The sequence below is a fragment of the Notechis scutatus genome, chromosome Z (assembly GCF_049901735.1).
Source record: "Notechis scutatus isolate UNSWTSFEM ecotype Mainland chromosome Z, rNotScu1.2, whole genome shotgun sequence".
In the NCBI taxonomy this organism is placed as follows: domain Eukaryota; kingdom Metazoa; phylum Chordata; class Lepidosauria; order Squamata; family Elapidae; genus Notechis; species Notechis scutatus.
Genome location: NC_142025.1, coordinates 28,330,539 through 28,344,003, shown reverse-complemented (window position 1 = coordinate 28,344,003; position 13,465 = coordinate 28,330,539). Strand labels below are relative to the sequence as shown.

At 39.1% G+C, this 13,465-nt stretch overlaps 1 protein-coding gene across 3 annotated transcripts in view; it reads left to right on the top strand.

Moving 5' to 3' along the window:
• The window catches only part of KCNH8 (potassium voltage-gated channel subfamily H member 8), a 268,908-nt gene that overhangs the window by 210,797 nt on the left and 44,646 nt on the right, over positions 1-13,465 (top strand). For all 3 annotated transcript variants that reach the window (XM_087945074.1, XM_087945073.1, XM_087945075.1), the window contains one exon: positions 10,327-10,524. In XM_087945074.1, the coding sequence (XP_087801200.1) occupies positions 10,327-10,524 (198 nt within the window). The remainder of the gene's footprint in view (positions 1-10,326; positions 10,525-13,465) is intronic.

The window sequence follows — 13,465 nt, the reverse complement described above, 5'->3', positions numbered from 1 at the left end:
TGCTGCTGCCTGGAGCTCACTGGTTCATTCAATTCATCCCAGACCAGGGTGTGTGTGTGTGTGTGTGTGTGTGTGTGTGTGAGAGAGAGAGAGAGAGAGAGAGAGAGAGAGACCAAGGAAGGAAGGAAGGAAGGAAGGAGGAAGGAAGGAAGGAAGGAAGGAAGGAAGGAAGGAAGAAAGAAAGAAAGAAAGAAAGAAAGAAAGAAAGAAAGAAAGAAAGAAAGAAAGAAAGAAAGAAAGAAAGAAAGAAAGAAAGAAAGAAAGAAAGAAAGAGAAAAAGAAAAAGAAAGAAAGAGAGAAAGAGAGAGCAAGAAAGAAAGAAAGAGGAAGGGAGAAAAAGAAAGAAAGAGGAAGGGAGAGAAAGAAAGAGAGAAAGGAAGAAAGAGCAAGAAAGAAAGAGGGAGAGAAAGAAAGAGAAAGAAAGACCAAGAAAAAGAGGAAGGAAGAAAAAGAAAGAGAGAAAGAAAGAGCAAGAAAGAGAGGAAGGGAGAAAAAGAAAGAAAATAGGAAGAAAGAAAGAAAAAAATAGAAAGTAAGGGGGAGAGAGAAAACTCTGTGTTATTATTTTTAATTGTTTATCATATATTAATATTTTATACTGTCCCTACACCTAGAGTGATTTTACTGCCTTTCTTTTGCCCAGGTATTTTTCAGGGTTTACAATACATGCATTCAATGTCTATAGTCCAGAGCATAAATACATGTGTGTTTAACAGAGTCGAAAGGGATTTTGGAGATCTTCTAGTCCAACCCTCTGCTAACTCTTGAGCAAAGCATGTGAACCATTTCCTCCTTTCAGTGATCTGTGAAAGTACATCTATAGCATGTAGATAATAAAGTCAAAAAGGTGAACAACAGTTTTACAGAACTATAGATAAGTTGAGGCTGGGTGTGACAAGGAATGGCTGGGAGGGAGGACCAGGTGAGGCACCCCTTGACATGAGTGTCATTGAGTTGGTCACACCCACACAGTCACATGACCACCAAGCCACACCCAGCCAGTCATGTGACCAGCAAGTGACGCCCAGCCAGCAAGCCATGTGCAACCAGTCACATAACCACCAAGCCACATCCACAAATTAAGCCATGCCCACAGAACCAGTTGTTAAGAAATTTGAATCCCACCCCTGGTTGCAGAAGGTTTCAGGAGGCCATTGCAGCTGTAAACAGAGCTGTAAAAGGAGCTCTGGAGCCCATTTTCACTAGAAAAGCACTCGGGCCACCACAGGTGCCCCTGACATGAGTGACAGTGAGCTGGCCATGCTCACCCCAGCCAAACTCTAACCCTAACCCAAATACAACCCTGATGTGGCCCTCAATGAAATCAAATTTGACACCCCTGATCTACAGGAAGTAAATAAATAAGCTGAATATACAGGCTTGATAGTACTCTGCTTCGTTTCAAAGCCATTTTAAAGTACAATTTAAAAATATTGTGTCTACTAGTTGAAGAGCTGTTAAAGTTCAATTAGTGTCAGATGCTAAAAATCAGGAATCAAGGTTGTTCAAATAAGTACACGTTTATTCCATGCTATCTCTCCACAAGAATCTGAACTGCTAATAGTCAAGGCAAATTGGCCGTAAAAAAAGTCAGTGGAATTCAAGATGTGCTGGCCTTAGTCCTTGTAGGTGCAAAAGGACTCTAAACTGATGCTTGAGCCTCACTCCCCTGGCTCAGACTGATCTTTTCCTACAACCTGTTTACTATCTAAACTAATGTGGTTTTTGAGTTTTGTTAAAAGGTAGTTATAAAGATAAAATAAATAAAAATTAATGCTTTAGATTAGAATATAGCACTCCCTAGGACAGGGGTCTCCAACCTTGGCAACTTTAAGACTTGTAGACTTCAACTCCCAGAATTCCTCGGCCAGCACACCAAGAGCAAAACTGGCTGAGAAATTCTGAGAGTTGAAGTCTACAAGTCTTAAAGTTGCCAAGGTTGGAGACCTCTGCCCTAGAAGGTGATAAAGAGAGTGCTATATTTACCACCTGTTAGGTTAGCTAACATGTTTAAAAATATGTCTAGGAAATGTTGGAAATGTAACAAAAAATGGGCACATTTTATTATATGTGATGGACTTGTGCCAAAGCAAAAAAAAATTAAGCAAAGATACAGAGGTGGCTAGAAAAGTTGATAGGGTTTTAAACCTGAATTGTTTTTATTAGGTATAATATCAGAAAACAGAAAAGGATGTACATAATATTACATGTCTTAACAGCAACTAAGATTATATTCACACAATACTGGAAAAATGAAGATGTACTGCGAGATGAAGAGATAGTCAGGAAGATACTAGATTGTGCTGAAATAGATAGATTGACATTGAAAATTAAACAGAAAAAACATGTAGAATATTGTTAAACATGGAATCTATCTATTTTACCAATGGTTGGAAAAAAGGAGTGGAGATTAAGAATGTAAATTTGTATTGTTAAGCAAATTAATTACCCAAACAACACGAGAGATATATCTTGCACTCCCCTCTGGCATCTGGAGGCTTTTTAAAAAAAGGATTACCTTTTTACAGAACAGTAGCCTTTTCTAATTTCCTTTATTATAAATAAACTTCATGCATTTAAAGAAAGAACAACATTAAATGTTTTATTATTATAATTAAATTTTTTCTTGGTTTTCAATGAAATATGTGCATTCCAAGTATCAGTACAAAGCAGAAGCATGAATTTATCTTGAACCTGTAGTATTTTATTATTTCCAGGTTACACATCAAGATTCAAGTGTTCAGGTGTTCCTTTGAGGTTCAAAAAATAAGCCAAAAAAACAACAACAACCAAACAAGTACATGAGAAGAAAGCCTAAACCAAGAGCTTTTTCTTTGATCTGTTACCTCAAGCAATGACCAGAGAAACTCTTAGATCTGATACAGCTGAGGCCTTGCCTTGAGATGTACCTTTATAGTATACCAAGGTACTCAGTAAAAAAAATAATTATGTTTTTAAAGAAGCCTTTTTTGACAAGCACTTGTTTAGCTATAGAGAAAAAAGACTGACAGAAAAATTAGAAAGCAGAGAAAAACAGAAAAGGTGAAGGTAGAAGCAGTAATAGGAACAAGATGACTTAGATGATGGAGAAAGAAGATACCAAGAATGCAAATAAATAAGTTATAACAGAACTTATTGGGGCTATGTGTATATTATTGTCAACGTGTGAAATTATGCATTTTATAGAATGCCTAGGAAATCTGTAGAATACCAAAAATGGGATGTCAAAGTATGAAACAGTATTTCTCACATTTTCTAGGCATTCTATACAACGCCAAAAGGCAAACAGGCAAAGCATAAAATATTGCCGCTAAAATGCCATTCTAGCCTTCCTTGTTAAAACAAGTAGGTCAATACTGGAATTTTTCTCTCTCTCCCCCCCCCCCCTCCCAGTAAGAAAGTCCTGTACTTTATTTTGCATTTTTCTGTTTCTTTTCATATATGTCTTTTCAATAAAGGGTTAGGGTTTGCCTCTAGCCCTAATCTTAGCCTTAACCCTTTCCTTGAAACTTTTTTCATGCTTTATCTAAATAATTCTTGCCATTTTGCATAATACATAGGTATTATATAAAATGCCCAGGGAAAGCATATAGCATATTAAAAATAACACAATTTCATACTTTGCCTAAAAACTTCACATATTCTGTAGAACTCTAGCAGTTATTTTTTCTTGGATAATCACTCCCTCCAATAAAAAAACTTGGGAAGAGAGTAGCTGCAAATTATGACCAGTGGAAGCAAGAGATAAATATTAAGCATGTTTATAGATGGTCAAAATATTAAAGATGCACAAGAAATACCATAAAGAACAGAGCTTAATAGGTTTTATGCATACTGCCACCATCATTTGCAGAAAAATGATTATAATGGCACTGACAAAATCATCAACAAGCCATTGCAAAAGACAGCTTTACAGAAAACAGCTCACATTCTGTGATGGTATCTTTAACATTATCAAACATCTACATCTGCCTATTCCAGATCCTTGGGAAGGACTTGATAGGTAGACATAATCTAGTCTGAATATCTAACTGATTATGTGACAACCCATAATGAGGCAGTAAAATGGAGCTCTATTGCACTGCAAATATGTCTAAGGGAATAAAATTATTTGGGAGACACATTTTTTGATGGTGGTAGATAATGTCATAGATCATGGTATTGGTAATGTACTTTTCATCATGGATGATAATGATATCATAGCTGGTATGGTGCCCCTTTGAACTGTAGACTTTTCATTCTTCTATTTCTTTAATAATTCACTATATTTCAAACTTACAAGTTTTGTTATGAATAAGAATCAGAACTATATACAATTTATTCAAATGCGTTGTCATTTATAATATTAGAATAGAATAACAGAGTTGGAAGGGAACTTGGAGGTCTTCTAGTCCAACCCCCTGCTTAGGCAGGTAAACCTATACTATTTTAGACAAATGGTTATCCAATCTCTTCTTAAAAACTTCCAGTGTTGGAACATTTATAACTTCTGGAGGCAAGTTGTTCCACTGATTTAATTGTTCTGTCAATAAATTTCTCCTTAGTTGTAGGTTGCTTCTCTCCTTGATTATTTCCACCCATTACTTCTTGCCCTCAGGTGCTTTGGAGAATTGCTTGACTCCCTCTTCTTTGTGGCAGCCCCTAAGATATTGGAACACTGCTATCATGTCACCCTTAGTCCTTCTTTTCATTAAACTTATTTCATTAAAATACCCAATTCCTGCAACCATTCTTTGTTTTAGCCTCCAGTCCCCTAATCATCCTTGTTGCTCTTTTCTGCACTCTTTCTAGAGTTTCAACATCTTTTTTACATTGGTCCCTAGGCCCTAACCTCAGAAACAATCTCGAGCACTACTTAACTATTTGACTTTTTAAAAATTATTTTTCTATTGCCATCTTTTGCCTTGGATATAATCTGGTACATTTCATTGACCATTGTATTATTCATTATATTATTGGCTTCTATAAGCCAAGCTCCTACTGACCATTTTAAACTATTCTAACATTAAAACCCATCTCCTCTCCAAGCCCATACTAAGAATGTTTTTTTCTGGGTTTTTTCTGCTGCCTACAGACTTTTGATGCGAAGGGAGGAAAAGAGAGCTGGGGAATCCAATAATCCCTGTCCTTAAAATGCTCTATAAATAAAGACAGCACCATTTGCCTGCAGAATAGCTACGGCAAAACAGGGATTACCAGTGATACTAGTGCATTTTCTAGCAACATTGCTTTCCTCTGGCTTAATCTCAGCATTTTACTTCATCTGTGAGGAAGAGACCTATGTTGATCCATAATGCAGTAGATGCATATCAAAGATTTTTTTTTAATGTATTCTTTCACACACTGATTGGGGGGACTATATAATTATCTGATTTAAGACTCTTGCAAGTTAAATGCTAAATGCTAGTGCAGATCAACTGATGTACTAATTAGTGCAGGAACCTATTAAACTGCACTGCCACATGAATCCAGAAACTGTTTGTGACTCAGTGATACTTCATTTCTTTATAGCCCTTCCTGTCTGATTTGTATGGAACTTCATGTAGCTTTCTTGAATTTTTTAATCATCTTGATACTTTTCATTGTCCTTGATAGGACTGTTCATGCCTGTATTGCTCCAGCAGTGGGTTACAGCAAGGTTAGGATTCAGAATTCTCTACTGCATGCATGCACTTTCTTAGTACTTATATTTCACACTTAATAAACTATCAAATGCAGTTAGTTATGAGCTTTCAAAAAGTGTGAGTTACAAAGGGGAAGCAAGATAAAATTATTCCAAGGATATATGAATGCTGACACTACAAAGTTGAGTTCAGCAGTTCATGTGGCACTATCAGTACAATACCCATGTTTTGTTACAAAAAAGTTTTAAGACTACACACTTGTATAAATTGGTTATTTACAATCCCGTTTAACCATTTTTTAAAAGCCTCATATAATAATTTACCACAAATACATTGTTGATGTTTCAAATCAATGAATTTCACTACTTTGAAAAAAAGACCGTAGGAACTTTAATAGCTTTGCCATGCTATACAAAATAATTCTAAAAGGAGAGGTTTTTGAGTTCTAAGAATTTCAGTTTTTCTGTCTGACTGTATGTTTAGGCATTAGCATTTTCAATCTTTATACCCAGTCAAAAGTAGACTGCCCAGGCAGGAAAAGCTCTGAAAGATTTGTTCAAAATAGGTCAGAATATTATGCTTCCAAAAGATAAGCAGAATCTAGGACTTCAAGACACAAAAGGAACTGTTCCAGAGAATCAAATTGTTCTTCATGACTTTCACATTCAATTCATTTTGTGAACCAAATATCCTTGTAGCATTTTCCCCCATGTCTTTTCTTGTCAAATATATAGAAGTATTAACTTCTATACTCAAATGCTGATTTCTCTGTTTGCATAAGTATTCAAAGTCTAGCTGGGGAGCTTTCCCTAGCTTCATGTGACAAATCTACAGAACAGTTCATCCAGGCTTGCTGAATTTGTAACAATGATTAAAATGAATCTTTTGATGGCATCATAAGAGCTTTCTGTCTAATTGTGATTGCTCTGGTTCTGATACTTTTTCAACATATGTTTGAAATGTAAGAGCTAATTGCCCTTTAAACCTTTTGAGCAAGTACACTGGGCTGATCTGTGTTATTTGCAATCCATTATGTAGCTTAGCTGATCCTTGAAAGTCATATGCTTCAGATGAAACTACATTTGATTTTTATCTGCCTGTATACTAGAAAATAATCAGAATGATTTTTGAGCTATAATCATACTCAATTTGATTGCTGTCCAATGTACAGGGAAACATATTTTTCTCACTTCAGATTTAATTTCTATCAATTCCATTTCTCTAAATTGTTTTTCTTTTGGAATGAAGTCCAAAGAAGAACCATATTATCCAGAACAGAAAATATGGAAAATTTATTTTATTATGCTGTTTGGGGTAAAGAAGTATTTGAGATTGTGGATATTAAACATTTGATAACAATGAAGTAGAAGTATGTGAATTTCTACTCGGTTTTACTTTTCAGTACTTTTCATTGATAAATAAACAAAACTAAAGCTAATATAAAAGGGTTAAAAGAACTAACCTAGTTTGGGTTTGACAGAAAACAGAAAAGTCTTAGAGGTGTATGATATTAACAGTTCTAATGAGTTACATACTCTGCACAACTGTTTGTTTCAATGTATTAAAAATGATATGTATGGAAATATTTGATATTCCTTCTTTTCAATAATGTCATACTGCAAAAGGTTGGTTAGATATTTTGAAAATCCTATCTGCTCAATTGTATGTGTGTGTGTGTGCATGTGTGTGTGTTTATTTATTTATTTGGCTGACCATCTCACAAAAAGTTTTCCAGGTAGCCTACAATAGCAGCCCCCAATCTTTTGGAGGTTTCCTTGTGGACTGCAGAGGCATGGTTTAGCATGCTACCTGCATCCCACAGATAGAGCTTCATTTGTTTGCATGGCCTGGTTTCTGTATACCTCTGCACGCCAGTCCATGGACCAGGAATTGGGGACCTGGCCTACAATAGAGGTGTCAAACTCAATTTTATGAGGGCTGCATCAGGGCTGTGGTTAACTTGGGGGGGGGGGCAAGTGGGTGTGGCCAACTTGGTGGGAATGGCCAGCTGGGTGGGCATGGCCAGCTTGACACCAGTCCCCAAACTGCTGGCATGTTTCCTCTTTGCGTTGTTTCTTCCTTGTGTAGACCAGACCAAAGCCATGGTGGCCTGAGGTTTCCTCTTTGCATTGGGTAAACTAGGCCAAAACAATGTGGGTAGACTCGGCCAAATTGACACGGGCTGGCTGCTCTTATTTTCCAGGACAGCCCTGTGATCTGGATCCAACCACATTGCAGGTCGGTTCTGGTCAGAGGGCCTTTGAGTTTGACAGCCCTGGTCTAAAACAATAAGTGAAACAATACATGTATAAATAAAATCACTATTAAAAATAAAAAAGTAATTATTTAAAAATATTTTTTAAAAAACAAAAACAAACATAGCACTTACTAACTTTAGAGTTATACTTTTTTCCAAAATTATATAAATTTCATGTCTATTCTGTTTAATTTCCTTCTCATTCTGAAATTTAAAGTACCCTAATACATAAACAAGATCAAGAAGGAAGAAATCATGGTCTTCTTTGATGTCAGCTTGAGTGACATTGATCTGGCTAAAAAAAGCATACACTACCTATTGACTAAGCACCATATCACAAAGATGATGCCACCACAGAACATTCCATGTCTACAAAAACCATCATGAATCTTCTGGATCATATACTTCAAAACGATGCTATAGAGCACTACACACTAGACACAAACACAGTTTTTCCCCAAACACCATCACTCTGCTAAACAAATAATTCCCTCAACACTATCCAACTATTTACAAAGTCTGCACTACTATTACTACTAATCTCATCATTCCTTATCACCCATCCCCTCCCACTTGTGACTGTATGACTGTAACTTTGTCACTTGTATCCTTACAATTTATATTGACTGTTTCCTAGTATGATTGCTTATTGTACCCTATGACTATCATTAAGTGTTGTACCTGATGATACTTGACTCTTGACGAATGTATCTTTTCTTTTATGTACACTGAAAGCATTTGCACCAAGACAAATTCCTTGTGTGTCCAATCACACTTGGTCAATAAAGAATTATATTCTATTCTGTTCTATTCTACTCTACTCTATTATATTATATTCTATTTTAGATCATTTGAGATGAGTACTGCTAGGTCCTTAGCAGAGCGATGGTTGTCTACAAGATCATTTCCACCCAACTTGTATTTGGTGTTCTGATTTTTATTGCCAATGTGTAGGACAGAGCATTTATTATGCGACCATACTGATACATAGTCAAGGTCGCTTTGTAGGGCAGCAGCATTGTCAGTGGTGTTAAATAATATTCCCTGGGATCAAATTCACATGTGAAGGGGAAACAGAAAACAGACTCCCATTCTTCAATATCAACATCAGGAGAACTGGAAACCCCATCTATTGCAAACCCCATGCACATGGACCAGATCCTCAGCTTCACAAACAACCACCCCATGCACCCAAAAGAAGCTATGTACAGTCTTCTTTAGAAGGGCCAGAACACACTGCAGCACCAAAACACTAACAAAAGTAGAAGAGAAACAGTTGCTAGACATCTTTCTCCATAACGGTATCCAAAAAACTTCACATTCCAACATACAGCATCCAAACCATCACACACCAAACAGCCAACCACCACACAAAAACTAACCATACTATACACAAAAGGGGTGTCAGAAATGACAGTCAGAATTCTCCAATCTCTAGGAATAGCAATAGCCCATAAACCCACAGCTACACTCCACCAGGAATTATCCAGAGCTAAAAACAAGATACAGAAGGATGAAAGAAACAATGTAATGTGCAAAATCAACTGTAATAATTGTAACCAATTCTATGTGGGACAAAAATCACATTAATTAAAAACCAGGATCCATGAATATCAGCTGGCAGTCAAATGCCATGATCCCAAATCCTTAATTTTTACTCACACCAATACTAGTTCAATTAGGGCAACTTAAAAACCATCAGCCATGCTATCACCCACTACACTCATGAGTTCATTGAAGCCTGGCACTTCACAAGCAATTCCATCAACAAACACATTGTCCTACAACCAGCCTATGAACTCCTCAGAATCCAAATCAACCACACAGTTAATCAGAGATAGAGACCCCCAACCAACCCACACAAATCCCCCCAACCAGCACTGTGCCTCTCAATGAACTTCACCTGAATCTCCCCATCACAAGATCCATCACAAGACTTCCACTGATGACTCCCACCTGACCCATCACAAGACCTATTGACCACACAAAATCCTTATAAACAGAAGAATACTGACATGCTCTAAACTTTGATGAAGATGTTATCTAGCCTAATAATGAAATGTTCAGAAACCAATCCATAAGCTCGGAGAATGAACTATTACCCTAATTCTATATCTGAGCTACATATATTTGCCACTATTGCAAATATAAACATCACATATTTGCAGTGAGTTAGTTATATAGTCTTTCCAAATCCATAGAATACAGCATGTGATTCTCCTTGATTCATCACATGTCATTGTAGGTTTTCTTAGTTTCTTAACCAGCAGTTTTGAGCTGAGATGTGTGTCATTAAGTTTGAAGTGTGAAATCTGAGATACAATCACATTCTAAGTGATATATCGTTCTGGAAATTGAAATGAGGTTAAATTGCTTTAAAGTAATTGATTAAACAATATTTTCTGTCTTATATATACTATAACAATTCTGCTTCCTTTTTCTTAGGTTGGCTTCATGAACTAGGAAAACGTTTGGAATCTCCATATTTTGGCAATAACACATCAGGAGGCCCATCACTCAGAAGTGCCTATATTGCTGCCCTGTATTTTACACTTAGCAGCCTCACCAGTGTTGGATTTGGCAATGTTTCAGCCAATACAGATGCTGAAAAGATTTTTTCCATTTGCACAATGCTGATTGGGGGTAAGTAAACATTGGGAATAGCAATATGAGCTTAAAATATATATTTCTCAATATAGAATAGAATAGAATACTTTTATTGGCCAAGTGTGATTGGACACACAAGGAATTTGTCTTGGTGTACTCTCAGTATACATAAAGAAAAGATACATTCATTAAGAATCAAGAATCATAACATACAACACTTAATGATAGTCATAGGGTACAATCAACAATCAAATCATACTAGAAAACAGTCAGTGGTGGAATTCAAATTTTTTTACTACTGGTTCTGTGGGCGTGGCTTATTTGGTGGACGTGGCTTGGTGGTCATGTGACTGGGTGGGTGTGGCTTAGTGGTCATGTGACTGGGTGGGCGTGCTTGGTGGTCATGTGACTAGGTGGGCATGGCTTGGTGGTCATGTGACTGGGTGGGCGTGGCCAACTCAATGTCACTCACATCAAGGGGTGCCTCACCTGGCCCCTCCCCTCCCAGCCATTCCTTGTCACCCAGCCTCAACTTATCTATAGTTCTGTAAAAATGTTGTTCACCTTTTTTGACTTTATTATCTGCATACTATAGATGTACTTTCATGGACCACTGAAAGGAGGAAATGGCTCACATGCTTTACTCAAGAGGGTGATAGGCAACAGGCTTTTAAGGGGCTGCCAGAAAGAAGGGGGGGACAATATATTTTCCAAAGCACCAGAAGGCAAACAATGTATTTTCCAAAGCACCAGAAGGATGGAAACTGAACAAACAGAGAAGCAACCTAAAAGTAAGGAGAAACTGGAATTGCTTGCCACCAGAAGTTCTGGGTGCTCCAACACTGGAAGTTTTTAACAAAAGACTTGTTGTGAACTAAAGAAATGTAATTAATAAAGATTCATTTGCATAGCAGGATCATAATCCTGCACTTCCTATTGGCCCTTATAATGGCAAGTTATGATTGGTTAATTCCAAGCAATCTGACTGGCTGTTGGTGGGCCGAGTCCCATTGGACGAGGTTCAAACCCTATAACAACATCCATTGGTCATCCGGATAGCCGTTCACTCTATAAAAGGGCGGCCGCTATCCGGGGTTTTTTGTCTCTGTTATCATGCTTTAAATAAAGAGCTGAAGTTCACAAGAAGCAGTTTCGTCTCCGTTTCTACGCCCATGCCTCATACTTAACACTGGCGACGAGGATGGGATGCGGAGACAATAAAGCTGGCTAAACCCTACAGAGCACCAACCGAAGCACGTGGTTGAAAGCACACCTACATCGACAGGATGTCAGGCGGCGCTATACCACCCGCTCCTTTTGACCCAGACAAAGAAGACTGGGAGTCGTATATGGAACGTTTCCAGATATTCTTGGAAACCAACAATTTAGAGGACGTGTCCACCAGCAAGAAAAGAGCGGTGTTTTTGACGTACTGCGGGCCTGTCGTATTCCGGGTGGCTAAAGCAATCGCAAAACCGGCTGAAGTAACAGAAATGGGTTGGGACACCCTCGCACCTCTCCTTCAGGCTCATTATGCATCCACAGCATCAACACTGGCGCGAAGACACGAGTGTTACCAGAGAGAACAACAGAAAAGCCATAGCTGCCCAGTTCTGGGATTAGATGCACGACACGGGCACCGAAGACCTATGGAGAAAGACAACGTCAGCTTTCCAAAGGCCGTCACCTATGCTACTGCAGCAGAAGAAACCAGGAAGTCGGCTGCTCGAAGGCACCGCAACCACGCACCGCCTCGTCAACTCGCCCGTGACACTTCACCAGGTTTAGAGAAGTTTCCGGCAACAAAGAATCGCAAACCGAAGAGTGATGAAGAAGAAGTCATCAGGATTCGGGGCAATCAGAGTCCGTGAATTCTAAGGACTCCGCACAAATGCAAATTCCGCTACGCACTCTGCCAAAGTTGTGGAGCCAACCATAAGAGAAGCAACTGCAAATTCTGCTACACACTCTGCCACGCCTGTGGGAAGAGAGGTCACATCGCACGGGCCTGCAGAAGCAAGAGAGAGTCCAACCCAAGCCGAAGGGAGAACACCCTCCGACAACCCGCAAGAAACGTTCTTGTAAACCGGCATCGCTTTGGGTAACCAAGAAAACAACCACTCCTACAGAAACAGAGCACCGGCTCTTCAAGCAAAACGGGAAGAGGCACACCAAACGACAACCATCGGCCACGCTTCGCTACTAGACACACAGAAAATCCGAGTGAGAGTCACCATAGAAAACCAACCTTGCCAAATGGAAGTCGATTCGGGATCGTCCCTCTCGATGGTCTCCTGGAAGACCCTCAAACAACTCATCCCGACCATCCACCGTCAGGACCTCAGCACCCAGAGGAGCGTCCTCAGGGATTACCAGGGGAACACGATTCCAGTCGTCGGAGTGAGTCAAGTCTAAGTAACTTTCAAAAATCATAGTGCAGCACTCCCATTGACTGTTGTCGACGGCAACCGGCCCAGTTTGCTAGGCCTACAATGGTTCGCCCCACTAGGGATTGAATTAGCCGGCATTCACCATGCTGAGAGAAACGACTGGGAAGAAGGCATCGTCCAGGAATTCCAGGACGTCTTTTCGGACAACTTAGGCAAGTACAAAGGGACCCCTATATCATTTAACCTCAATCCAGAAGTAGTCCCTATCCGCCTTAAGCCTCATCGGGTACCATTCGCCCTTAAACCCAAGATCGACGAGCAACTTGATAAGTTAATAGCCCAAGGGGTGTTGGAGCCTATTGACCATGCCCGATGGGAGACCCCAATCGTAACCCCCATCAAACCGGATGGGTCGATCAGAATTTGTGGAGACTACCGCGCCACCCTGAACCACGCACTCCAACAGAGCACTTATCTGGTGCCGGTGGTTCAACATCTTCTCCACTCCCTGGGGGGCGGGAAGATCTTCGCAAAGTTAGACTTAGCGCAAGCGTATCAACAACTACCCGTTGATACGGAAACCGCAG